This window comes from Conger conger, chromosome 5 (assembly GCF_963514075.1).
Source record: "Conger conger chromosome 5, fConCon1.1, whole genome shotgun sequence".
Lineage (NCBI taxonomy): Eukaryota > Metazoa > Chordata > Actinopteri > Anguilliformes > Congridae > Conger > Conger conger.
In genome coordinates, this window is record NC_083764.1 from 42,529,566 (window position 1) to 42,556,487 (window position 26,922).

At 43.1% G+C, this 26,922-nt stretch overlaps 2 protein-coding genes across 2 annotated transcripts; one reads left to right on the plus strand and one right to left on the minus strand.

Moving 5' to 3' along the window:
• Window positions 1-681: 681 nt before the first annotated feature.
• On the minus strand, window positions 682-5,537 carry LOC133129684 (uncharacterized). The gene is made up of 3 exons (XM_061243940.1): window positions 5,245-5,537; window positions 3,249-3,433; window positions 682-2,811 (listed from the first exon to the last, which is right to left on the minus strand). Exons 1-3 carry the CDS (start codon window positions 5,399-5,401, stop codon window positions 2,482-2,484), a joined length of 672 nt encoding a protein of 223 aa, XP_061099924.1. The 5' UTR covers window positions 5,402-5,537; the 3' UTR covers window positions 682-2,481.
• A 1,615-nt stretch (window positions 5,538-7,152) lies between these two features.
• On the plus strand, window positions 7,153-26,404 carry sap130b (Sin3A-associated protein b). Its single transcript, XM_061242111.1, has 21 exons — window positions 7,153-7,404; window positions 8,419-8,544; window positions 8,787-9,043; window positions 9,981-10,148; window positions 10,533-10,659; window positions 11,190-11,311; window positions 12,926-13,050; window positions 13,590-13,737; window positions 13,840-13,930; window positions 14,363-14,467; window positions 14,862-15,003; window positions 15,379-15,497; window positions 16,400-16,672; window positions 17,067-17,238; window positions 18,033-18,137; window positions 19,174-19,538; window positions 21,205-21,447; window positions 22,983-23,108; window positions 23,701-23,804; window positions 24,320-24,433; window positions 24,685-26,404. The coding sequence occupies exons 2-21, from the start codon at window positions 8,436-8,438 to the stop codon at window positions 24,841-24,843; spliced, it is 3,174 nt and encodes a 1,057-aa protein (XP_061098095.1). The 5' UTR covers window positions 7,153-7,404; window positions 8,419-8,435; the 3' UTR covers window positions 24,844-26,404.
• Window positions 26,405-26,922: the final 518 nt, after the last annotated feature.

Below are 26,922 nucleotides of genomic sequence, written 5' to 3' on the forward strand. Positions count from 1 at the left end.
TGAGACCACGGCTTTAAATTCTTTGCATGAGCTGCTACATACTGTGGTTACTATGAGTGAAATGCAAAGTGTTTTGATAAAAAACTAAATACTGCCACCTAGTGCTACCAGACAATAATTGCATACGTTCAAGAGGATCTGGGTGAAAAGTCAAATTGTCTCAAATAGGCCAACGTCAATGTATTTCTCCCAAAACACGTAACAGTAGTTACGTAGTCAGTAGTTTTTTTCCATGTCCACTGAAATCTGTTTCCATAAGTATATATAAAATATATAATAAGCCCCATACTTTGGATACATTTTCTTTTTTTGCCTCTGTGGGTAAAGTGCACAGTGCACAATCGGCTTTTAATATTTCTATACACTTTTTATACTTTATGTACCATGTAGAAATGACAGCTCTCTCTCTCTCTCTCTCTCTCTCTCTCTCTCTCTCTCTCTCTCTCTCCCCCATTTCAGGGCACCATAATGTACAGAGATTAATCGAAACAGATTTTCTGTGCCAAATATTATGGAGCTCACAGTATAATTATTATATGTGGATTTTTGATGATACAATCAAACAACACTAATTAAATGCCCTTTACTTCTTTGAGACCCACAAGATCCTACCAACTGATGTATATCAGTTTTAAAAATTAAATGCACTTAAACAGACTCACAATTATTGTGCAAGCAAGCAAAAACAAATCAACAAACCAAACAGTAACTAGAACAGGAACATTTTGGAACAAATCTTATTCCAAATCTACAAAAAGGAGAAAAGCAATAATAAATAACAATAACAAAAAATAACAACAATATATTGATGCACATGCAAAATGCTGGAAAGTGAAAAAACGTAGGCATTGAATGCAATAAACAAATGTGATAGTTTTACACAATACTCAAAAACATTTCACAAGTGGGATTTGTAGTAGGACTGCACAGTAAAGGTACAGGCTAAAGCACTGTAGACTGCTCTATCTAACATCTCTATGATGCCACTGCTTTGATTGTAGTTTAAGTCATCTCTAGCTGTAGTGGTGGTTTTCTAGGCATGTTAAATACACCTTTTGTAAGTGCCATTGGCAAAAGCACCTGGTTATTTCCTCAATTGTAAATTGCAACCAGTGCTACCAAACAGATGTCCAACTTCAAGTAAATTACTGGACAACCAAACTGACCAAAGAGGCAAAAGTACACAATTTTCTGTACTTTCTAATCCAGTGGGTTTACTTCTTAACTTCAGCATTTCATAACTGCAACATTAAAGAAAGTGTACGTTGTGGTGACAATACAAAAACAACTGTCCCATATTTCTGGTTAATAACATACCTCTTCATCTATAAAGGCCATATGTGTACAGTATGATTCAAATTCTGATTAATTTATAGTACTTTCCTTATAATGGCCAAATGTGGCAGCCATATTAGATCTTTCCACTAAACCATGTATCCTCCCAGATGCAGCCCACTGCCCTCTACACTGTAAAAAATGGCTGTGAATTTTACGGTATAAGTCTGTAAAATAGCAAAGGCACAAAACTGTAAACAACTGAAATGTAAAAATCGCATTATTTACAGTGAAACCTGAATACATTAAATATTTGTAAGATTTACAACCTGCAACCGTATGCTAAACACTCTGTTACTGTTTTTATATGGTAAAGTTCTGGCAACACAATTACCAGTATTTTATCAAAAAATGGACTATGTCTTTTTTTACAGTGTACAAATGTGCCAGGCTTTTTGTTGAAAATCTGGATTTTGAATCTATTCCCAAAGAGTTGGATGAGAAATAAAAGCCTAAATAATAGTAATATGGTGCCCTACACACCTGTTTGCTTCATTCAAACAACTTATAATGAATTCAAATTTTATTATATTTCAGAAATAGGGAAATGTGTGTTATTCGTCACTGGCACAGCGGTAGCCTATTTTCCCTACAGTCCTAACCACGGATAGCATGGGAAGATGCCATTTAGAAAAGAAACAACTTCGGTTAAACATGGGGCCAAACTAAGTCACACAAGCCTCTACTGCGCATGTTGAGTGCACAAGATCTTGCTGCCCATTGAACTCAATGTAGAAAACCAAGGCGATTGTGATCAGAAATTACATTAGTGTACCAGTTTGTGAAACAATGGCTGTTTTGATCCAGCCATTTTTGGAACATATTTATTACTATTTACTTACTGTGCAGCCTAAAAATGTACTGAATTTGCCTAAAAAAATAAATACATATACAATATGTGTTTCACATTAAACATAACGATGGTTATTTGAGTTTCAAAATGCCATCAAGGACGTTTTATTTTTGTCTACAAAAGTCTGATATTCCCCATTCACTTCCAATGGGGACCTCCCTGTTCTGTGCTCAACATGTGCAGTGCAGGCTTACTAGCAGGGCTTCACAGCTTTGGTTGGCAGAGGGCGCGCTTTCCTGTCTAGTTAAATATGCACATCTACGGGACTTTTCTCACAGAGACTGGGAGCGCTCTTATTGAGGAAGCTGCACCACCGTGTCCAGCTGAACGTCCAGCAGCACCTGCTGTATGCGCAACCTCGCCACTTTCTGCATCTGCGCCGTTTCCATTTGCCGCAGTTCGGAAGCGACAAATTTGCCAAAAATGTCAAAGTTGTCTTCTGCCGGAGGCTCCCTGGCATTCCCTGTATCTGACCTGTCTTCATACACCAGTCTCATCTTCTTCTCCGCGGCAACACCGCCGGTGACACCGCCGCTGACGCTGAAGACGCCGCTGCCGTTCTCCCGCTGGTTCGGCAAATCGTCCTCCTCCGCCGTGTCGGTGTTCAATCTGTCTTCGGTCACCTGCAAATATGTGAGTATTCAAAAATTCAGTAGTTGAAACAGTCCCTAGTTGCTCAGCAACAGTAAACACCGATAGAAGTAATTATCTTGGTCTGGGTCAGACTTCAACTCCAGCAGTCATTTATGACCCAAGAGCATGAAATATAAGCCAAATATACTGGCCTTTTTCCAAATTTGATGCTCGAATGACTGGCTAAATATCCCCTGATAGCTCCAAGTGATAAACCACTACTCTATTTATAACACTGGATGGAAAAAGTGGGAAAAAGCTACCTTTAAGTCGATGCTGCAGCTTTGGCTGAGGTATTATCAGCTGAAATGTTCTATTAAAAAGGCTATTACACATAACATGATTAACACCATACAGAATCATGTCATGCATTTGTAGAATGTTACCTAGTAAGTAACTTCATAACAAAATTATTTTGAAACTGTACCTCTTCACTGACTTCTTCAATTCTTGATATGGAGGCATCAGACTTCTCCAAAAACTTCAGGACTGACAAGAGGTACCACTTTGATGAGCAAACTTGACTGTTACTGAGAGGTGAAAAGCGAGTCTTCCGCCTCTCTCTGGCATATTGACTACGCAAGTTCTTCATTTTTTTCAGTAGTTCTTCAACTGTGGGGCAGAAAAAAAAACAGTTTGATGGCAAGAAGTCTGATATGTTGGCTATCCCTAAGGGGGTCCCTCAGGGCTCAGTCTTTGGCCCACTTGCTTAGAATTGAAATTAACAACATTGGATTTGTCAGCAAAACCTGTTGTGGAATGCTGAAAAATTGATGGTATTCACAAAGGATAAGAAATAACCTCTGACCTTACCACAAATGCATACCATGCAAAATGAACAAATACAGATAGTATTGATCTATAAAGGCCTGGGATTCCTGATTGATCATTATGAATCAATAGTTCATACACAAAAAATGGCTGAATTGTGAGCTAATCAATTTGGCCCATTTGGACATGTCCATTAAAATCAGAGTCACCTTGGTCTTCGGCCTTTAAACATGATCTGGATTAAAAGGCATGTACAGTGCCCTCCATAATGTTTGGGACAAATCATGACTTGATTTGCCTCTGATTTGCCACAATTTTAGATTTGGAGTCACAAATTTAACATGTGGTTAAAGGGCACATTCTCAGATTGTATTAAATGGTATTTTTAAACATTTTGGTTTTACAATGTAGAAATTACAGGGGTGTTTATACACAGTTTCATTTCAGTAGGACATGTAATAGTACATATTTTCACTGAGTAAACATCTACAACATATTTATATTCAAAGATTGAACAGAATTTAGAAGAATGCAGTTGGTGCTTTGAGTCAATGGACTTGATGTAACGTTACAAATAACATTAATGTCAACTATAAGACATTATAGCATTTTAGCTTACATAGCTAACAAACAGTGCCACTCACTGGGCAAAGAGGGTTTTGTATTTTTGTATTATTGAATAATGAATACAGCAGCTAGCCTATATTAGGTTATATTAGGGTAGTTGTCGTCAAACAATGTGCATTTCAGACGTTTCACATCCATAACGCTGGTATCTCCTCATCAAAATCAAGACAAAGATTTAAATATGTTCATAATTGCTATTGCATTACATGGATATCAAACTTTCGGCATTAGACTTTAAATCTTTTTAGAAAATATCTGTCTTTTTGCGTCACATCCATAACACAAGTTATTTGTCACATTTATTCTGGCTTAACAATATTTTTTTTATTAGATTTTTGTTGGCGCTTCCCATCAGCAAAGTTCGTGCTATGAAAATATGCATTAACATTTTTATCATGTAAGAAGAGTAATTTTGTGTCCAAATGTCACATCCACAACACTGACAAATCTAGTTTACTAACTGGTGAATTAGTAGCCATTAGAGCCACTGCAGCACTGCCTGCTTGGACTCTATTAGCAAGGTATTATTATTATTATTATTATTATTATTATTATTATTATTTTCCAGAAATGTTCAGTTTCACATTTGACGATAATTAAGTTCACACAAACCTTGCTAATACTAATGAAAACGTTCAATTATTCTGCCTTAATTTGACAATCAATAAATACATATTTCCAAATTTGCCAGAAAGCTCATTTTATTTCAGTTTATCTAGCTGATTTTATGTCAACCTGATGTCCTCGTTGAACACGTGTATTGTGCTTACAACGAACTCAAATAACTAGCTAGTTGGCCTAAGTAGAAAAACGGTAGAAAGTTAAAGGAGGAAACAGGCTCGTCATGAAGGAAATGTATCGTGCATTATTATTCAAGTTACAAGAACGCTTGCCATAATTGCCACTTATGTTGATCTAGCATGTTTCCCTTCAACAAACGTATTTGTTGACTTATTTTGTTTCTTCGCCCAAGCGGGCGACTTTGACTAGCTATTTCTCGGGAGAGTTTGGCAACATCGACCTACCTGTTGTGCCTAAATGTTGAGCGATGTCTTCGGTATCACGCCTTTTGTGCCATCTATCGTGATATTCATTATCAACATTGTGCAGTGATGGCTTTGTTTTCCATAGTTTACAGAGCTGCTCTATTTTTGGCCGGGTCCAAAATTCTTTCCCCTCCATGCTGATACAGGCAACTGTCTATTGGGTAAAGTAAATTGTTTTCACTTCAGTGTGGATTCCTGAAAACGGTTGATTTAAATGTTACCGTTTGTCTGATATTATCGTCGGAAACAAGCAACAAGAGGAGACAAAGTTGTATTTCCGGTACAGGGTGAATTTGCGCGTGCGCAGTGGTTAATACACTTGGGTAAGTGTAGTGACGGGCGACGAGGTAACGTAAGCAGAGACTGCCTGTGTTCGAAACCGCATACTAGCATACTACTCGTACTAAATATCAGGCTGATTCTCTTTGAAATTGAGTACGATCATTATGCTAAGTATGCGGGTTCAAACAAGCTCTACTATGCACTGCATAACATGTACCTACCTATCTACCCAAGCTTTTTGGATTTTTGTCTTTTGACAGAAAATATCATGAAATTTTGCAAACATTAAGTTTTATTATGTTTTTATTATTTAGAGAAGTGACTGAATACCTGCCCACACAAATGTAAGGAAATACACATCAAGTAATTTCAAACAGCTTGTACTGCAATGTTATGGCTCCAGAGGTTGTATGCTGATGATTTTTCAAATGTATGTGTAATATAATTTCTTGCTTGGAACTTCCTGCGACACTTGCAGAGACCTGCCCTCAAGGAAAAAAGTATCAGGATGATAACAACTGATATTCACTCAGTGACCACTTCATTAGGTAGACCTGTACACCAGCTTGTTAATGCAAATATTTAATCTGCCAATCATGTGGCAGAAACAAAATGCATAAAAGCATGCAGATGTGGTCAAGATGCTCAGCTGCTTTTCAGGCCAAATGTCAGCATGGGGAAGAAATGTGATCGAAGTGTTTTTGACTGTGGAATGATTGTTGATGCCAGACAGGGTGATTTGAGTATCTCAGAAACTGCTGATCTCCTGGGATTTTCATGTGCAACAGTCTCTAGAGTTTGCAAAGAATGGTGCAAAAGCAAAAAAAAAAAAAAAAAACATCCAGTGAGCAGCAGTTCTGCAGGCAAAAATGCCTTGTTAATGAGAGTCATCAGAGAAGAATGGCCAGATTGGTCAAAGCTGACAGGAAGGTGACAGTAACACAAATAACCACACATTACAACAGTGGTATGCAGAAGAGCATCTCTGAACACACAACGCATCATAACTCTTAAGTAGATAGGCTATGGCAGTAGAAGTCTAATAAATACCTAATAAAGTGCTCACTGAGTGTATATAAACATACATAAATAATAAATAACCAAATCTATAGACAATCTACATTAATTTATTCATGACAAACACTAATCAGGACCGTAACTATAACAACAGTCACTAACAATACAGATAGCCGAGATGGAGCCTCACTGGTTGTCTCTCATTTTGTGACAGGAGGCGGCATAAATTGCAGCCAATGTCACACATTCTATTTTATCCCTGAGGCTCATTGAAAGCTGAAGTCGTCAGGTTGGCTTATTAACGCAAGTAACAAAACGATTGGCTGACAAGCTTATAAATATTTAGAGAGTTCGCTCAAGCTCATTGGTTAATTAGGAAGAAAGGAATTCAAGTGGGGCGGGTTCCTTCTGAGCGCCTATAATGTAAAATCTTTGCTTTGTGGCCATTTATGTGAATATAGAACAAGGCCCAAGTTGATTGGTCATTCTGTTTTCAACACGCGCCCTTCAAAAGGTTATCTGCTATTGGTCAACTCAGAATATATCTATTTTTTGATTGGCTGTAAATACGTGCGGTTTTCGCTGAGAGCAGGCCTCTTCCGGTGTGAGTCATTGGTGTTGTTGAAGAGACGAATGGAGAAGACTGACCCCGCTAATACGGTTTATGATGAGTTGGTCTGTTTGTTTTAAAGCAAATATTGGTGTACGAAAAACTGAAAGAATAAAGTGAAAATCGATGAAAAGTAAAACGACTGTACAATCATACGGAGTACCTTTTACAATTTGAATATAACATTTCAGCTTATCTGACTAAGAACGAAGCAGAACAGATCGTTTACGGTAAGGGGCGCCTTGTTTTTGCACATAAAGCAAGCTTAATATCCGCTTTCTTTTGCGTTTAACTGATTTTACTAGGAACATAATTATATTTTTTCTACAGAAAATGCTTACTATCTAGATTGGTTCACTTACCGGCGTCTTCGCCTGAATACGAGTCAGCTAGATAGCCAGGCGCTTATATGATGGCTTGCAGTCTAGTTAGCTATCTAGAGCTAGCTATATTTTAACACATCCACGCGTAATTTTTCCTCTTTAATTCTTCTTCGCTTGCTTGCAACCTCCTACTGCACCTTACTAATCAATGTAAAATGCGTTCTAATTCGCTAGCTAGCTAGTTACTTTGTTAACGTTTGCTGGATAGCAAGTATGACCATGATTTGTTCAATGCAGGGGTGGGAACACACATAAATAACCTATTTTATGAATGCATATTCATCGCCTTAACCATAATATTGCGGAAGAGTATACCATTAGCTGGCTATCGAGTTATTACAGTGGTCTGAGGAAGTATTCATGCCTAACGTTAGTTCATTAGCGTTCATCTTGGTTGTATGAACTGCGACGTGAAATGCTGGATATTGAGCGAATGTGCATGGCTACCTGCCTGGCTAGCTAGCGAGCTAAGGTTCTAAATGATCAGCTTATAGCAACGTTAATGTCACGTATAGTTAGACTTCATTGTACAATGAATCAGCATGTCCGGGGTACTTTACTGTCTTCTCTCCCATTTAATCTTTTTATGTGTCTAGTATTGATACTCGTTTTAAATGTTTATTTTTGTACATAACATAACGTCGGCTGTGTCCTGAATAAAATGCTGGAATTAGCTTGCTAAGGGCATTGATTGTAAACTGGCACCAATGCATCTAGCAACCGCCTAGACTTTTCCTGGAGTTAATGAAACGATGGTTTCGTACGCATTTAAATGATCGCATTTGGTCACATAAGGTTACTGTGAACTGCTAGTAAGTTAAGTAGCAATATGTAAGTTAAGTAACAATTCTCTTTGAACAGAAATAAAGTTTGCCAACATGAGCTCCCAGCAATTTCCGAGGTCTGGAGTACCCACCCCTGGCCTAGGACAAGCCCAAATGCAGGGAGCCACCACTACCATGGTGCCTGGAACACAGTCAAACCTAGGTAATGTAAACTTGCAGAGAAAACGACAGATTTCACTTGCCCTACACTGCATGTTTTGTAGTTACTTTACGTAGGCCTATGTGGTGTAGGGCTTTTCACAACACTGAAGAACTGAATTGTGTAATGGTTGATTGAGCCCAATAATACCATCTGCATACCTTTTCAGATGGGGTAAAAGTTGCCAGGCAACCAAAATCAATCTCATTCAGTCGAATGCTTCCTTTTTGCGCCATGCCCTGCAGCAGGGGGCGATGACGGTTGCCGAGACGGCGACCACGGGCCACGTGACCACCCCCCCAGTGCTGGAGCGACCATGCCTTTCCGTGACGAGAAGCAGGAGACCGTGGTCGTCCGGCCCTACCCACAGGTCCAGGGACACGGGCAGCCTTTGACTCTGCCCCAGCACTTGATACAGCCTGGGACCCCAGTCACTGTGTCGGCCCCGCCCGCCCACCTCGCCCAAGGCCTGCCCCTGGCCTTCACTGAGGGACCCATGAAGGTAGACCTTGGAGTGTATAATGTATACAGACAGCAAAGCCCATAGAAACCATTAGGGACCCTGCTCATTCTCATTTGTGTTCTTGGTTACAGCCCTAGTCGTATGCACAAAAATGAAAACACTGGGTAAATTAAGTGAAAAAACGCTTGGGCAGTGCCAAATGAGGGAGCAAAGATTTTATGTCATGAGCTTTTTTTGGGAAATATATATACATTTAAAATCTATTATTGTTTGTGCTAAAGGTGAAATAATTGGACCTCTGATTTAAAAAAAAAAAAAAAAAAAAGCATTAGCATTCATTGAATATCAGGGTATGAGAGGAACTATTTTTAATTTGCTGTCAAACATGAATGGAATCCAATAGGAAAATATGATTTTTGAGTGAATATATAGGTATCACTAGAGGGCGACTTCATATCAATTAGCGAAACTAATAGTTTGAAAACTGGCCCCTTGAGGTAGACGTGGTTCTTGCAACCCCTGTAAGAACTGTAGTCCTGAACCCTATCTTGAAAGCTGCAGTTTTGCAGTCAGGCTATCACTAACATAGAAATGAGTCATGAACTTCTTAGCAATGTGGTAACTGGTGAACTGGGAATGGACCTCACCTCACCTCTCAAAGGCTTGGGGAGGAACGTCACCTGTTTACTTGCGGGCATATTTGCTAGTACTCAGTGCAGTATTTTGCCCTACAACAGGGACACTCGATCTTAACCTGAAAGGGCCCGTTTTTGTTCCAACCAAGCAGTTACACACCTGATTCTACTAATCAAGGTCCTTGGCAAAGACTCGGGTGTGTAACTGCTTGGTTGGAATAAAAGCCTGCACCCTCACCGGCCCTTTCTGAGAAAGATTGAGTATCCCTGCCCTACAATACTCTGCCCTCTACAGCAGCCCTTGGTAAGTGTTATCTTTGCTTGCCACTGGTGTCTTCCAGTCTGCCCTGAAGACGGCCATGCCCAGTCGGCTGATCGCCCCCGCCCCAGCCTCCAGCCAGGCCCACCTCGCCGTGCCGCCCAAGATGCCCGGCCACGTCACCGTTACCATGGAGAGTAGCATGCCTCAGACCTCCGCCATTCCCGTGGCAACCATAAGCGGCCAGCAGGTGAGGCCAGCGCTCTTTCCTTGCAGTGCGGATTTGAACATACTCCGTTGAGGTGTTTGTGTTTCTAGTCCATGGTGGCTGTAGAAAAAAATAAATAAAAAAAACCTAGATTACGACTACATTTTCTTGTTGGGGAAAAATTCTTGACTTTAATTTTGACCTCAGTTGTACCATTGGCTTTGAAAAGGTCTGAATGACCTATACTGGAGCCAACCACTGTGGCGCTGGTAGGTACAGTCTTGCAGCGTGACCAGGACATTAGCTTCGAAAAAGAAGCTCGGTTTTGACCACTTGGCTGAGTCACTCTGTGTTATTTCTCCTGTTGTGTTAGGGGCAGTTGTGGCCACTTGACTGAGTCACACTGTGGTATTTCTGTCGTGTTAGGGGCACTCCAGTAACCTGCATCACCTAATGGCGACGAACGTGCAGATCATCCGGAGCAGCACGCCGGCCCTGCAGATCGGCTCTTCCTCGGCCCCTCCACACACCTTCACCTCCCATTTACCCAGAGGTCAGTGAGGGACCCACGTCCCTCCGTGCTGCTGCGCTGCTCATAGGGCACTGCTGGAATCATTCCCTTGCAGTGTATTTAGTTCATCTGGTTTTTTCACGTTGGTTGTTGCCGTCTTATTCATCCTCAAGCAAGCCAATTATTTGAAGAATTGTCATGCTTTAAACAATGGTTAAATTCTGGCAGATGAACTTTTTTGGAGGGGTAAAAAAACAAAAAACATGTACATTTACATTTTAGTCATTTGGCAGATGCTTTTAATCCAAAGCGACTTACAAGTGCATAGGTTCTTCCGCAAGTCAAAGCATCACATCCATAACTAGGAAAATACACATGAAATGCTGTTCTAAACATATAGTCGTCATCATAAGTGCAATTGTATTTTTTATTTATTTATTTATTTATTTTGGGGTTAGACCAGGAGGAAAGGGGTATCAGAAAGGGGGGCGTGGGAGATCAGGAGGGAGGCCTAAGGTAGAGTTTGAAAACGAAGCAGGTGCTCAGTGTACTGCTTGTGTCTGACCCAACAGGTGCCGCCGCAGCGGCCGTGATGTCCAGCTCCAAAGGGCCCACCGTCCTGCGGCCCGCCGCGGGGCCCAATGCCGGGGCCGGCCAGCCCACTGTCCAGCAAATCCTCCACCAGTCCATCCAGGTATCCTCTGCTCCGGGGCTGAGAGGGGTCGGGTCAGGGCACCTGGGTTCATGAGCTGGCCAAACTATTCCATTTCACTTTGGCCAGTTCATGAAATTCAGCTGGATCATGCCTTATCTGCTTTTAACTCATTGCTTTTTTTCTTGATGTATTTCAGTCAAGGAAGAACAGTGGCCACTAGAATTATTGAAGAATATACACAGAAAGTGCTGTAAACAAAAAAAGAAAAGAATAGTTATTGACATAAGCTTTATTTTCCAACATGCGTAGTGTGCTTTATTTGTGATTCGAGGGAATCGACCCTGCATTTTGAATTTGAAAATTGTATTTCCCTAAAAAACTGGTTCCACAGTTATTTGTATCCCTGGTTTAATTCTTTGTGCAAACACCCCAGGCACAGATGACAGCCATGAGTCTTCCTAGAATTTGAGAGCTTTTTTTTAAAAAAAAATTTTTTTATTCCTCCATATCATTGATATCCTTGGGATACCCCCCTCTTCAATTCAGACTACTTTTCTCATGGGATTTAAGTCTGGAGACCATTGCAGAAAGTGGTTTTTACCATTTCTGTGTGGATTTTGATGTGTTTTGAGTCCTGCTGGACTATCTACCTATGACCAAGTCTCCGCTTCCTAGCAGAGGCAACCAGATTTTCTGCCAATGGGATAATATGCACTTGTGTCCTCTTCTTGGCAAGTTTGCAACCATTCCTTTATTAATCCCTTCTAGTGCTTTAACTGTTTATGTATTTTTTGTATTAATTGTAATTGTAATTGACGGTCAATTACACATATGGTCAATTACCATATGTGTCTTCTGAATTGAGTTATTTAGCTTTTCCCTTGCTGATGGTTGACAAATGGATTTTACATGCTTGTTACCTTATTTTGATACTCTAGTGAAACAGGAAGTGATGGAAGGATACAATATTGTTCCTATAGATGGAGATTAACTAAATTATATTGCTAATTTCACTTTGATTTTATTTACAATAATTATGTGTGCCAATTTTTGGCAACTATGATTTTCTCAAAATAATTAGAATACTAAATAAAAAAAACTAAATACATTCGAAACAAAAATGTATTGCAATATAAGTAACATCCAATATGTTTGAACATAAACAATGTGGATAATGATCTATATTTTATGAAGGGTACCAATAATTCTACTGGTTGGCACAAAACTGAGTGCAAAATTGAGTGACAGCCTCTGGTCTAATGGTGTCCTGCAGTAACTGCTCATGAAGTAATATAACACTCCAAGGCAATAACTGCACAGCTCCACTGGCGGACCGCAGAGTGAAAATGGCCGTCATTTGGCAACTTGCCTCTAAGGAGTTTGTGTGTCCTCCTCTATCCCTCGTTGACGTTGATAACGGCTAGGATTGTAAGAAAGTTCTAGGTTAATGGCTTCCATTACAAAAAGCATCTTTGTATTTGTTTAATTAAAAATTACAAATAAAATAATTTAATTCAGAGCTACAGTAAACCACTTTCAAACCAAGAAAGTGCAACGCCACATTTTCATCTGAAGCGGTCTACGTAGCGTCCGTAAGGGAAGAGGAAATGGTCTTGAGTGTGAGTTGGACTGACTCTCGCTCTCGTTTTCCAGTCTCGCCCTGTCGTCACCACATCCACGGCGGTGCTTCCCGCCGTTGTGGCCCCGGTCTCGGCCACCAGGGCCCAGTCCCCCGTCATCACCACGGCAGCCACACACACCGCAGAGATGGTGCACGGGTAAGCTACCGCCATTTTGGGGGTTCACGTTTTAGATTTCTTTTTTTATTCAATATAACTGCTGTTTATGCAATTTTAAATTGGCAATTGATATTCAATTAATATCAGCAGTGTAGCACAGCCCTAATTTTAATAGGGCTATTGTAGTAGCCTGTCGCTTTGGACATCCTGTTGCCACTGCACACACAAGACAATAATGAAGTAATAATGAAGAGAAAATCTTTCACATAGTCTGCATTCCTCAAAGCAATGCAAAATCCCAACTCCTGACACCTGTATATCCATCAGTCTTATCTGATACTTTGAATAAAACCACTCTCTACTAGTCTGTACATAGTGTTCTACTACTCCATACATAGAATTCATATTTCATTGGAATTTATTGAAAAGTGTGTAACCTAATTATTAAGAATTATTTTAAAGCTAACTTTATTTCAATAATTTTTGCCAGTATTCATTCATCTGAATTTGGTCGACGTGCATGTCAAAGGCATGTCACTGCACCCGGTGGTAACATACAACTGTTAATAATCTTTCAGACGTCCAGGCCTGACCATCCACCCCCCGCCGGCCACCATCAGCATACAGCGGCCCCCGACCTCGCGGGATACCGCCACACGCATCACCCTGCCCTCCCACCCCGCCATAGGGGCGCAGAAGCCCCAACAGCCACACACCATGACGCAGGTCAGGGCCCTTCCCAGCATGCCATTCAGGTGGCCTCTTCGTTACGCTTTCATCAGACCTTATTAAGTAAACTCCCACCCCCTTTTTTTCTTCCCCCTACAGAAGCCTATTTTCAGTACTGTGACTCCTGTTGCTGCGGCAACAGTGGCCCCCATCTTAGCCACCAACACTGTGCCATCCCCCACAACTACAGGTATGCCTGCTAGCCACACTGGTCATAGTGTGAAGCATACCTGGGTCAAATGCGTAATTGTTTTGGATTGAGAGCCTCTCATGCATTCCAATACACCACACAAGCTCAGTAAAGCTCAGAAAAGTATTTGAATCTAAAAATATTACATATTTGACCTAGGTGGTAATGTTTGGCACTTTCCGTTGGTATTGATTCAACGAGAACAGAATCAGCTGAACGTAAGAGATTCTCATGGCTTTTGTCTTTTTCTTACTTAATCCTAAATCCAATGCTAGTTCTAAACTTTACAGTGAAACAAAAAGAACACCCTATCCCCCTGTTATGTGCATTGCACAGAAAGTGTACAGGTAGCTTGACTTTGTGGAACAGCCCGGGATTCAAACTGAACACGACGCCCGCAAAGCGCTTACTCCTCTTCCTGTCCCGTCTCAGGGTCCGTGCCCCACACGCAGATGACTACAAGTAACATCGTCACCATGACGATGCCCTCTCATTCGTCCCACGCCACGGCGGTGACCACCTCCACCATCCCCGTGGGTAAGTGCGGGTCGCCGCCTCCCGTCAGTGCTGGCACAAACCGCCCAGAATTGGCAACTTTTCTTCCACCCAGTGTGACATTCGGGGTCATGTGACCGGCATTCTACCACATCATGGTGCAAAGAGAACTGTGGAGATATAACAATGTACCATTTAAAATGGCTTCCAGTGCATGATTTAACCTTACAGTGCAGGAATGGAAACTGCACCCTCAGCATTGCTGTTTCACCATTGCAAGGTTATGGTCTATAAAAAATATATATTTGCTCCAAGTACTATGAACTAAAGGGGTCCTGTCTGTCTGCAGTGCCTGTTTGACGTGTGAGCTTTTTGTATCTGAGTTTATTTGTACATTTCATTGATTTTCTTTTTTAACCCATTGTGCTCTTCGCAGCAAAAGTAGTGCCTCAGCCTATCGCCCACACCTCACCCCGGATCCAGCCGGACTACCCCGGGGAGAGAGGGAATCTCATCCCCATCTCCGGCCACCGCTCGTCCCCTAACCCCGTCACCATGGAGGCCCGGGGCGACAACAGGCAAGCGTCGCTTTGATCCGCTTTTCCTTTCACGGAATAGTCCTTAGGATCAGCCTTTCACAGGTCCTGTGAGGAAGTGGTCTGTGGGATCAGCCTTTAGTTTGCCTAGTGAGGAGATGGATTAGCCTGTCCTGTGAGGGAATAGTCACCAGGACCAATCTTTTACAGATCCTGTAGGGAAGTGGTCTTTAGGATACTTCTTTTAGAGATCCATGGAGGGAATATGTTTTAGGAATAGCCTCTCCTTGATCCTCAGAGGATGTCCCTTCTGGATTCCTTTGTAGTTCTTCAGCCTTTTTTAGCAGATGGTGTATTTATTTTATCTCTGTCTCTCTCTCTCTGCTGACCTTATGAAAACTCCTCTTCCCCCTGCAGGCAGCCTGTGCCGGTGCAGTTCCAGTACTTCCTGCCCACATACCCCTCCTCTCCATACCCACTGACCCACACCTACACGCCTATCACCAGCTCCGTGTCCACCATACGCCAGTACCCAGGTACTAGACAAGGGTGTTTTACAGGCCAGGGATGCTCAAATGTAGGCCACAGTATTTGCTTTTGAAGTCTACTCAGTGGCTGCTTTTCAACTTTGTATCTAAATGCGCATCTGGCTAGTTTGGTTTTTTTTTGGGTTTTTTTTAAAGATATTTTTTAGGCCTTTTTCAGCTTTATTGGACAGTATATAGAGACAGGAAGAATGGGGGCGAGAGAGAGGGAAAGACATGCAACAAATTGTCAAATGGTCGGATTCGAACCGTTGACGTCGCGGCTCGCAATGAGCATGCGGTCAGTGCTCTACAGGCTGCGCCACCGAGACACCACGCTAGTTTCGGTTTAATTTGATTACTCATTTCTTGGCACCATCTAACTGTTAAGTTATTTGTAAAAAATAAAAATAAAAAAGTGTTTTTTAAGCCTCCCACCATGGTGGGTGGCTTATACCAGTTTTTGACATTGATTTCCAGCAGGAATTGTATGCGTCATCAGACTCCTTGACACCACTCAAGGAAACTTTCATTTATTTATTTTTGTTTTTCCTGGCCGGTTAATTTTGTGGCGGCGGACTCTCAGAAACCGCAAGATCCTGGAACTAGTACATCAGAGATGTGTCTTTACTAAGTTGTGCAACATCTATTGTTTTCTGACCATGACCTACTTTTCCAGCCGCCCTTTTTCGCGATAGCTCGAGAATCGGGACAAACGGGGGGGGGGGGGGGTTTCCTGATTGCTCAGTGATCGGAATTTTTTGTTGTATTCAAATGTTTTGCCCATCCCTAGTTGGTACAATGCCTGTGGAATCCATATGGTTTCTATGTCCCTGTTTGCGCATGTCCGTTTAAGACCCTATCGCATCCATACCTGTTCTGATTGGCCCACTGTGTCGTCCGTCATTGCACAGTAACGCCTCAAGCCCCCAGCTCGGCGATGCCGGCCCAGACGGGCGTGGGCGTGGCCTCGGCAGTCCACCTGAACTCCATGCAGCTGATGACCGTAGACCGCATCACTCAGATCAGCACGCAGGGCATACAGCCCACGGCCATGGCCGCCCAGGGCCTGCAGTCGGCACCAATCGGAGCGCAGGGCCTGCACACCTCGGCACCAATCGGCACGCAGGGTATCCAGCCGGCACCAATCAACACGCAGCAGCAGCAGACGGAGGCCAAGGCGGCGGGTAATGTCGTCAACACTATGGTGTAGGGGGTGGGGCCCTGGTGCTTTCATTTAACCTTTGAAATTGGCAACCATTTCAGAACAATGAAACGGGCGTCCAATGGCTGAACTGTATAATCCCTGGCCAGACATAAAATGCAATGATTTAAGAAAATATTTCAAAATGTATGCATTTTATTTATTTTTCTTCAAAATAACCTTCTAAATTATGGCCCCCATCATGTTTCAGAAAAGGTTGGAAATTGACTGCTTATTTAGACCAAATCGTTACTGAGCATCAGTGAAAACAAGCAGACCATGTAGCTCTCCTGACCAGGTCTGGTCTAATGCACCTGTATGAGGGTGGCACCACAGTTTTCCCAGTTAACGGCGTTTCCATCTGCTCGTTTCAACAGTCGTTCTGCCAGATGGCTCCACCCTGGTGGCCAATCCCATCAACACGTTCAGCGGCACCCAGCCCGTCACCACGGTGGTGCAGACGCACCCCCAGGGCAGCAACACCGGCGCCCCCACCCTAGTCTCCTCCCCCCGGCCCAGCATCCTCCGCAAGAAGCCAGCCAATGAGGGGTAAGGAGGCAGGTCCTGAGAGCGTCAGGAGAATATGTTCCATCGCTGGGATCAGCAACTCATGGTCCTTGAGGGCCAATAGCTGCTGGTTTTGCACCCTCCCTTTACCTGCGAGGCAGGTGTGAAACAAGTCTGGCCATGAAGCCTGCCTGTTCGGCCCACTCTTTCTGTACACGGACAAATCTGCTTTCATTGGGCCGCATGTACGAACAGATTTGTTCTGAAATCTCTTGTGCCCAATCAGGTACCGATTATGTAGTAGACGTCCCTTGTTACTCTTAATCCAATTGGCCATCTATCCCACCTACAGTACCTTATATACAGTATTTTAACAGAAGTTAGGAGTGTTGACTCCAACATGGCATACTTGTATGAGCCCTTCGTATGACCAAAAGACTTAAATGTATGCTAAGAATACCTGCATGAGGCCCATTGTCCCCCACAAGGAAAATGGTTGAGAGCTGTCCAAGCACACTAATGGAGAGTATAAGCAAATGGCTCGTGGATAACAAGCTCTCTCTCCATTTAGGCAAGACCGAGTGTCTTCTCTTTGGGACCAAGCTGAGGCTGGGTAGATCACCTGGCTTCAAAGTGATGGTTAGAGACACAATGTTTTTCAATGGAAAAACTATGTTGGATGTCTAGGTTATGAGCTTGACCAATGTCTTACTGGGGCCTAAAGAATGTCGCCAGAAGGCTAGAGGCCATCCCTGTATTGCATGCATTTGCCCGATTGTGTTGCCAGAGTGCCGTGTCAGCCGTTTAATATGCAGTCGCGGTTGTTTCGTCTTCAGGTCGGCGGTGCGGAAGAGCCTGATCCCGGCACAGCCAGGTGAAGCCACAAGCCCCCGGCTGGACGGCACGATGAGGAGCGCCTCTGGGTCCCCACGGCCAGCAGGGTAGAGCATCCGTAACGTTTATACTCACTGTTTTAGGGCAGGGCTGTTTCCTTTAAGTCAGCAGCCAGTTAAGGCCTTGATGGACTCAATCCAGTCAGTGACTAAAATGAATCTCGACTGCTGACACATTTTTTTCTGCTGAAAACCAGCAGACGCTAGATCATGTCTGCTTGATTTTTGATTGTAGTCACTGCCTTAGAGCCGTACCTGCATGTGATCATGTTTCATGTAAAGAAATTACCAATCCATTGGTTTCAGACCTGGGTGAAATGCATCATTGTTGGATTTAAATACTTTTCTGCGCTCGATTGAGCTTGCCTGATGCAGTTGAGCCAACCAACAGGACCAGAAGGTTGGTTTTGCACTTTGAGTGTTCCATAGATGAGCCAGAGAAGCTCAGTAAAGCATAGAAAAGTACTTGAATCTAAAACAATTATGTATTTGACCCAGGTCTGATTGGTTTATTACCGAATCGCCTCTCTGGAATGATCTCAACCGATGGTCAACTTCTTGAGGCTCGTTGTGCTGTAGATGTGGTGCCGTAAGGCAGTTTTGGACAAAGTGCAGCAGTCTTGCACTTGATTAAAGGTAGAAATACCCTTGGTAAAATCTTATTTGAGTAAAAGTAGCCTAGGCTACTCTGTAAATGTCTACTTGAGTAAAGTTCTTGATATCAAAAGTAAAATTACTGTTACTTTTGTACATTTAAAAGCAAATGATTTTTATACTCAATTCAAGTAGGAAAATATAGCTGCAAGCAGCAATTCCCGGGGTCCAAGCATGCATAACACTTGGCAATCATAGACTGAGATGTTCCAACAGTAATACTATTGCCATGCCATTAACATAGGAACCTCTGGTTAATTGTTAATCGCAGCTTCGCTGCTCGGAATCTTAATTACATCAAGTAACCTAGTCTCCTTCTACTTTTACTCAAGATTTTACTAAGGGTATTTATGCTTTTACTCAAGTACCCGATTTTTGTACTTTTTGTACTACTCACTGCCGTAAGGTAACGTGTTCTCTCTGCTCTCAGGGTGAAGCAGAAGCCGGACATCCACGTAGCGATCGCCCCCCCGGTGACGGCGGCCGTGGAGGCCCTGCCCAATCAGAGCGGCGAGCAGCAGCAGCAGGCTCCGCCCTCTTTGGCCCAGCACCCGTCCCAGGCCATCCCGGCGCTCCTGGCCGCGGCTGCGCCCCCCTCCCAGCCCCCCGCCGCGGCTCTGTCCGCCATCCCGGCCTCCATGGCGGTCACCCCGCCCATCCCCGCCTCCATGGCCAACGTGGTGGCTCCGCCCACGCAGCCGGCGGCCAGCAGCACGGCGGCCTGCGCCATCAGCTCCGCCCTCCCTGAGATCAAAGTCAAGCAGGAGGCGGAGCCTGTGGACACGTCCCAGCCAGGTAGCCCGTCTTGGTCTCGTTTGGAAACTTCTGAACAAGAAGAAAAAAGGATTTGACCAATTTCCCTCATTTTCAGGTCTGCAGTGCCATGGAGACATTTTGTACATCTGTATTTCTCACTACAATGTTATTGATGTCACAATTTTATAGGGTGTGTGTATATTACATTACATGGCATTTAGCAGACGCTCTTATCCAGAGCGACGTACAACAAAGTGCAGATCAAACACAAGTACAAGTGCAAAGAGGACCTGAGTATATACACTCAGTGAGCACTTTATTAGGTATTTATTTGACAATTTTTTTTGACGTATTAGTCTTCTGCTGCTGTAGCCTATCCACAAGGTTCCCTCACACTGTCTAGTTAAGGGCCTCGTTATTGGACACATTTCCTCATAGTTGTCTTATCAGTTTTACAACGTAATGTATTACTTTGCTATAGTTTTTCTTAGACAGTAAAAACTTTGGAAAACATTTCATAACAGCTGAAGTCTGGTGGCAGCTGTGGTGTAGTCCATAGGTCAGCCAGCTTTCCAGCTATATATGAATTGGCTTGTTTTGTGGGTTGCGTTCGGTCTGCTGCCTATGCCACCTTCTGACGTGATTCATTCTGATACCCTCTCTTTTTTCAAGCTCTCAAAATGATGCGAAAAACTACAAAAAAGAGCAGACCTGGGTTAAATATGTAATTGTGTTGGATTAAATTAATTCTCTGCTTGATTGATCTTGCCTGGTGCAATTGACCCAAGCAAAAGGACCAAAAGGTCGGGCTTGCAGTTTTTGAGAGTATTCCATATGCTACAATACACCAGACAAACTCAGTAAAGCGTAGAAAAGTTTTTGATTCTTAAACAATTGAGTATTTGATCCAGCTCTGCTGACCACCCGCCTCTGAAATCTGTTACCATCAAAACCATAAACCGTTTCTTTCTACAAAAATGTTTTAAGATTGTGGCCGACTATACGGGTGCTACAGGTCTCAGGGTTTTTCATTGTTACTCTACGTGATAAATTCCTATTCCTTTAAGTAACCGTTTTTGACTCGCCCATGATGTCGATTGATTTTTGCGTCGGTCCGAACTTCACACCGTACCCAGTCATTGAGCTCCTGCTAGTGCACCACCCGCTATAGTGGAAGTGAATGGGGACCAGGGACCTGGCTTCAAAACCATCTAACTATACTCCACACTGCACCTTCAGTGAAATGAATCTTTTATCATATGGCCAACCATCACTCCACTACACACTGCAACTTCTACAGAAATTTGTAACGTGCTCAAGCTTCTGTAGTAAAAAAACAGGTGTGTCTGCTTAATGTGCATATTGTTACAAAAAAAAAGAATTAAAGAATTGGAGCATGTGGATGATGATGATGATGCATATACTGGCATTATTTTCATCTACAGCAGTATACAGTAGTTCCAGTATATCGGCAAACCTTAGTCTTGATATAGACTAACTCTAAAACTACCAATGTCAAAACCATTTGTGTTTTGAGGTGAAACCGAGAAAAGCTTTCAACGGATACTGCATATCCAAGTATCCAATGGAACTACACAATTCCCAAATTGGCATGTTTGCAGCCGTTTCAATATGTCCAGATTCAGTTTCCCTGTAATCTTTGGCAGCTTGAGCGCTTTCCTCACCGCCTCGTCCCCTTCCGCAGTGCCCTCCGTGACCCCCAGTGCCGCCCCCGTGCTCACCTCCATGGGAAACTCCTTGGGCGTGGTCGCGGGCGACACCATCCCGGGAGCATCGCCCCGGAAGAAGCCCCGGAAGCAGCAGCACATCATCTCCACGGAGGAGAGCGAGATGATGGAGACCAACAGCACGGACGAGGAGAAGATCACCGCCCGACCCCTCAACATCCGGCCCGAGAAGCGCAAGTCTCCCCCAAAAGAGTACATCGGTCAGCCCCTCACCTCTACTGACGCTATTCATCCTTCATTTCTTATTTATTTGCAGTATTATTAAAATGGACAAAAAATATAGCCTCACCCTAAAATTTGAAATAACCAGTAAACTAACATGAACAGATAGTACTCATACTTACCAAATTTGTATTTGTGTGTGTATAAGAAGTAGTGAATGTATCATCAATAAAATCGACAAAATGACAAATCATTCGGAATATACATTAATGAAGGGCAATCTGATGTAGTTGTGGGAGTTGGGTAGTGCTCTGGGTAGTTGTGGGAGTTGGGTAGTGCTCTGGGTAGTTGTGGGAGTTGGGTAGTGCTCTGGGTAGTTGTGGGAGTTGGGTAGTGCTCTGGGTAGTTGTGGGAGTTGGGTAGTGCTCTGGGTAGTTGTGGGAGTTGGGTAGTGCTCTGGGTAGTTGTGGGAGTTGGGTAGTGCTCTGGGTAGTTGTGGGAGTTGGGTAGTGCTCTGGGTAGTTGTGGGAGATGGGTCGTGCTCTGGGTAGTTGTGGGAGTTGGGTAGTGCTCTGGGTAGTTGTGGGAGTTGGGTAGTGCTCTGGGTAGTTGTGGGAGTTGGGTAGTGCTCTGGGTAATTGTGGCTGGGTTTGCAAATGGAAAGGTGGAAAGTCCCGGGGTCAGAAGGTAAACGTCCTGCAATGTGCTTCTGCCACCCACGAGTCTGCTGATTGCACTAATGGTGTGTCGCATTAGTGGGGAAAATGCATACTTTTTCACTCCTCCTCTCCGTGCCCCTATTTCTCGATAAACTTGTCCCGATTGTCGTTCACTCTTTTTCTCCACTCGTTAACTCCACTCCTTTCCTCCACATATTTCTGCTGGAGTGGAGGAGTGGTAGTGGGGGAGTGGGGTGAAGGAGGGTGCAGTGAAAAATAATGGGATGCACCCTAATTCTACATCCTGGCTGATGATTTGTGGTAATTGGAAAATCCAGCTGATGAGACAAAATACTGGGGCGGACTTTTACTTTCTGAACCAGAGATGCGCTCAAGACGGCGAAAGTTCACGGCGAACTATGTTTGCAGTAAACAGTTCCTGTTGAACGATTTTAAATGAACATTGCATTTAGTTTGCCATTCGACGCATTTTGAATACACGTGGATGCGACTTAGATCTAACAATGCTAGCTAGCTTGTCTGTGATTTATTTTTTAAGGTAAGAACAAATATTGCATTGATTAAAGTGTATTATAACAACCAAATAATAAGAATTTTTATTCTCTCTGCATCTTCCCCATAGGCAGCCATTTCTGTTTGCAGCACACCACTTTTTCAAATTGTTAGCTAATATTACCAGAAAAAAGTTGTAATAGTGTGGAATATCAACGTTGGCTAACGTTCGTGTTCTTGAATGCACGTCTGGATATTCCACCACTTATAGGCTTAGGTAGTCTTAATATGCAGTGAAGTGGTGTTTCTGCCTTGTAATAACATTTAGGGCAAAGTGCTATGGACTGTTTTAAATCCACTGCCCAGGGCAGCCTCTGATGGTGTGGTTTTGCGTTTTTCAGATGAGGAAGGCGTCCGCTACGTGCCGGTACGCGCACGCCCACCTGTCACCCTGCTGCGGCACTACCGCAACCCCTGGAAGGCCGCCTACCACCACTTCCAGAGATACAGCGACATCCGGGTCAAAGGTCAGCTATTTGCGCGATCCTACGTCCTGATACTTGTGTGTCCGTTTCTTTGTAATTTGGAGGCTGTAGTGCAGGGGTTGGCATCCTTGGTCCTTGAGTGACCAGAGTAATTGGATTTGTTGAATCGGGTTTATTGAATGCTGGAGACTATGTGCTGGAGGTATTCAGCATTTTTGACCATTCAAAATATTCAGCCTCAGGCTTTCAGTCTCCATTGTTGCCTACTGCTGCCGTAGCTTTAAGCCTGGTTATACTTTGTCACACAACCCTTGCAACAAAAATGGGAGTGTCGCACAACGTTTTGCGTTTATACTTTGGCTACTGTCTGCAATGAGTTCTATTGTCTCTATGGTAACAAGACATCAAACTCCTGACAGTTTGCCGACTACTGACAGCAGAACTCCTGAGGTCTTGTTTCCAAAAAACTCATCTCCATGACAATGAGTTTCGGTGTACCATCTGGCCAATCCTGTTCAATAAACATTGTGCGACCAAACATGATGTTATCCACAGCATAGAACACACTAATCGCAAGGTCACTTTGTGCTAGTCGTCAACGCACTTCCCTCAGTCTCACACTGTTTGCTCGCAGAAGAGAAGAAGGGCTCGCTGCAGGACGTGGCCAATCAGAAGGGCGTGGTGTGCAGGGCGCAGGGCTGGAAGATGCACCTCTGCGCTGCACAGCTCCTGCAGCTGGTGAGTGGCGGTCCGGGTGAGCTGTAGGACCTTGGTGGGCTTTGTAGATTTTGACAGTTGTCTTTGGTTTCTCTATCATAAGCATGTAACAAGTTTGTGTGTAATAGTGGTGTTCACTATATGGTGTCCCCCTCCTCCCTGTGGTGATAATTAAGAAAATATACAAATCAAATGCCTGAATTGTAATATAGACTTTAGCAGCTGCTGACTGGCAGGCATCTAATTATTTATGGTTAGCTCCACGAATCTGAGCAAATGTTTCCATGTAAAGAACCATTTTAAGAAGTATTTACCCAGTGACACCAGCACCAAAGCTGCAGTGGCTCCCACCTTTGTGCACGCATTTTTTTAGCTACAGTGAGGCCAGCCAACCGTACACATTTGAGGTGGAGATGGATCAAGTATTGAATTGTCATTCAAAATGAATAGTCTGGGACAGCATGGGATATCTAAAGAACGGGCATCTTGAATTGAAAAGGCTTTGAATGACCCATTGTCCCATTTCTGGTCCCCAGACTAGCTTGGAGCATGACGTGTACAGCCGACTCACCACCCTCCAGGAGGGTCTGATCCCAAAGAAGAAAGGTGGGGCCGACGATGACCTCCACCGCATCAACGAACTCATCCAGGTGAGATCTCCCAGCGCTGCTGGACAATAACACCGCTAAGATCACCAATGCTAACCTGTTTACTAGCGTTAGCCTGGAGTTTCCTGGGGTGGGGGGGCGAGACTGGAGTTCCTGCGTTCTGGAAAATTTCCTGTAGTGGAAAAGGGGCTTTTGTTTACGCTGTGTACCTTGTTATAACGCAGAACCTCTCGCAATGTTGCAAGGCGTTTGGCACGGAGAAAGAAAGAAAGTGACGATCTCTCTCGTCCTAGGGTAACATGCAGCGCTGCAAGCTGGTGATGGATCAGATCACCGAGGCCCGCGATGCCATGATGAAGGTTCTGGACCACAAGGAGCGGGTCATGAAGCTGCTCAACAAGAATGGCGGCGCCAAGAAGGTGTCCAAGCTGAAGCGTAAAGACAAGGCCTAAAAACAACAGCGCCCCCCTTTCTTCCAGCCTCCCATCAGGAGAAAGATGGAAGGTCGCGGGACTGCGGCGTTTCGCCGTGCACAATCACACACCGGCCGCCAAATGAAAAGAAACTGGACAAAAAGACAGTCAGGACATGGTGGGATTCCACGTTGGGGCTATAGTTGGTATCGGAACTTTTTTTTATTTCATTTTTTTATTTTATTTTATTAAACCTGAAAATGTCTCTTATTAAACCAGAAATGGCTGTTGTCAGTTGGGCAGTCCATGCTTTGGTTTCCATTTGTCAGCTGACATTGCATTTCAATCAAGGATTAAAGCGCTTTTGTCCTTTGCGGTTTTGCCTGCCTCTGTCACTGATGGAGCTGGTAGCACTTCTGTTTTTTGGGGAAGGACAAAAATTGGAATGGTTATTAGTGATTTTGAAAGAGCACTAGGTGGCGCTAGCAGTCTTAACTGTTCACCTGAACCTTAAGGAACCAGCGGCAAAAGCAGCCGGTGGGCCTCGCGTGACGAAATTAATCTCTTATGAAAGTAACTTGTGTGTCTCGGTTTGCCCCAGTTTAGTTTGACACTTGACAAATTACTCCCCTTAATTTGGAAAAATTCCAGGGTATCGGGCATTGATTTGGGCCACTCCCTAGAAGTAATCATGAAGCCCATGGCACTGTCCCAGTTTTGGTTTCATGTGAAAGTTTAAAGTGAAAGTAAATCTTCGGTTCAGAAGGCTGTGGGGTGTGACCTAATATTCTGAGCCCATGATAAAGCACTGGAAATGGTGCAAGGTTCGGTATGAGGGAACATTTATGGTTTCAAGTGTTTCCTCCTAAATAAAAATAAGCTATACTCTTCGGATTTCCATTGGCAGATGTACTTTATTTTCTTTCCCCTCCAGGATCAATGTGAGCCTTGGATATGCCCTAAATTGGGAACGTGATATTGCCATACACTGATTTGCACACCCGCTGCTTACCGCTTCATGTGGAATACCAAATCAATATTGTATATTACATCAATATTGGCTCTGTTGAGTCTTATAGTGGGCAATTGTTTGGCCCCCCTTTTTTTCTTTTTTGCCTAATAAAGGGAGATATTGACGTTGAGGTGAGAGTTTTTTTGGTTGTTGATTGTTTCTCCTTACAAACGGTGACTGTTCCCACTGTCGACAAGTGGATAACATGAAAATCATGTTTAAAGTAGAAAGACATTATAAAGTGACTATAAAGAAAATGAGAAGATAAATCTATATAATAGGAATGCCAAAACCAAGCATTTCTTTTTATGTTAAGTGTAAAAAAAGATTAATAAAAAGTAGGTTTTTGTCTTTGTAAATGAAAATGACTTCATTTTATTCCTTTTTTTTCTTTTGTATTTTAAGTAGTTCACTTGTACTGTTTTGACTCATTTGATTTTGACTGTGCCCTGTAATTTTGCAGATGGTTGGTGTATGTTTATGCTGTTGTCACCTTTAAAATCTGAACCTCTGTACATAGGTTTTCCGTGTCATGACTGTACTCTATTATTGCAGTAAAATACTTTGTACATTTTGTGCTTTTATTCATTTTTATGCCTCCCTGTGTTGTGTTTGAAGAAGCTGATCTGATCTCTGGTGCCGTGTTCCATTTCTACAGCAGGGCAGGTTATGTTTTTTGTTTTCTTCTGTCTTTGTTTTACATCTATCCCAGTCTAAACCTTTAAGGCAGAGGTGGGGAACCCCAATTTCAGAGATTTGTCCATTTCTGGATTTCTTGTACTCTTACAGTAATTATTTAATTGGCCCAATTTCAAACATTTCAGCTGCAGCTGAAGATGAACATGAGGTGTGGGCTTGCATCAATATATGAAACTGCCGTTAGTAACGGTTTGAAAAACGGCCTTGTGACTTTGAGTTCTGGGTTTTGGGCCTCATTCAAGGCAGTACTGTTGTACCCCTGACTAAAGTGTACTCATTTTCCACCAATTTTTTCAAAGGTATTCGTGATGCATAAAATGTCATCATATGTGTGCGAGGTCACGAATGATAAAGGTCTCAAGAGAATTTGATCAATTTGTTAATCTAGTTCCTCCACTTCCCCCCCC

Coding starts and splice junctions, on each gene's coding strand:
- LOC133129684 (XM_061243940.1), bottom strand. CDS start 5,401: ATGGAGGGGAAAGAATTTTGGACCCGGCCAAAAATAGAGCAGCTCTGT. Junction 3,434..5,244: donor TCAACATTTAGGCACAACAG/GTAGGTCGATGT, acceptor TCTGCCCCACAG/TTGAAGAACTACTGAAAAAA. Junction 2,812..3,248: donor TTGAAGAAGTCAGTGAAGAG/GTACAGTTTCAA, acceptor ACATATTTGCAG/GTGACCGAAGACAGATTGAA.
- sap130b (XM_061242111.1), top strand. CDS start 8,436: ATGAGCTCCCAGCAATTTCCGAGGTCTGGAGTACCCACCCCTGGCCTA. Junction 14,468..14,861: donor CACCTCCACCATCCCCGTGG/GTAAGTGCGGGT, acceptor TGCTCTTCGCAG/CAAAAGTAGTGCCTCAGCCT. Junction 15,004..15,378: donor GAGGCCCGGGGCGACAACAG/GCAAGCGTCGCT, acceptor TTCCCCCTGCAG/GCAGCCTGTGCCGGTGCAGT.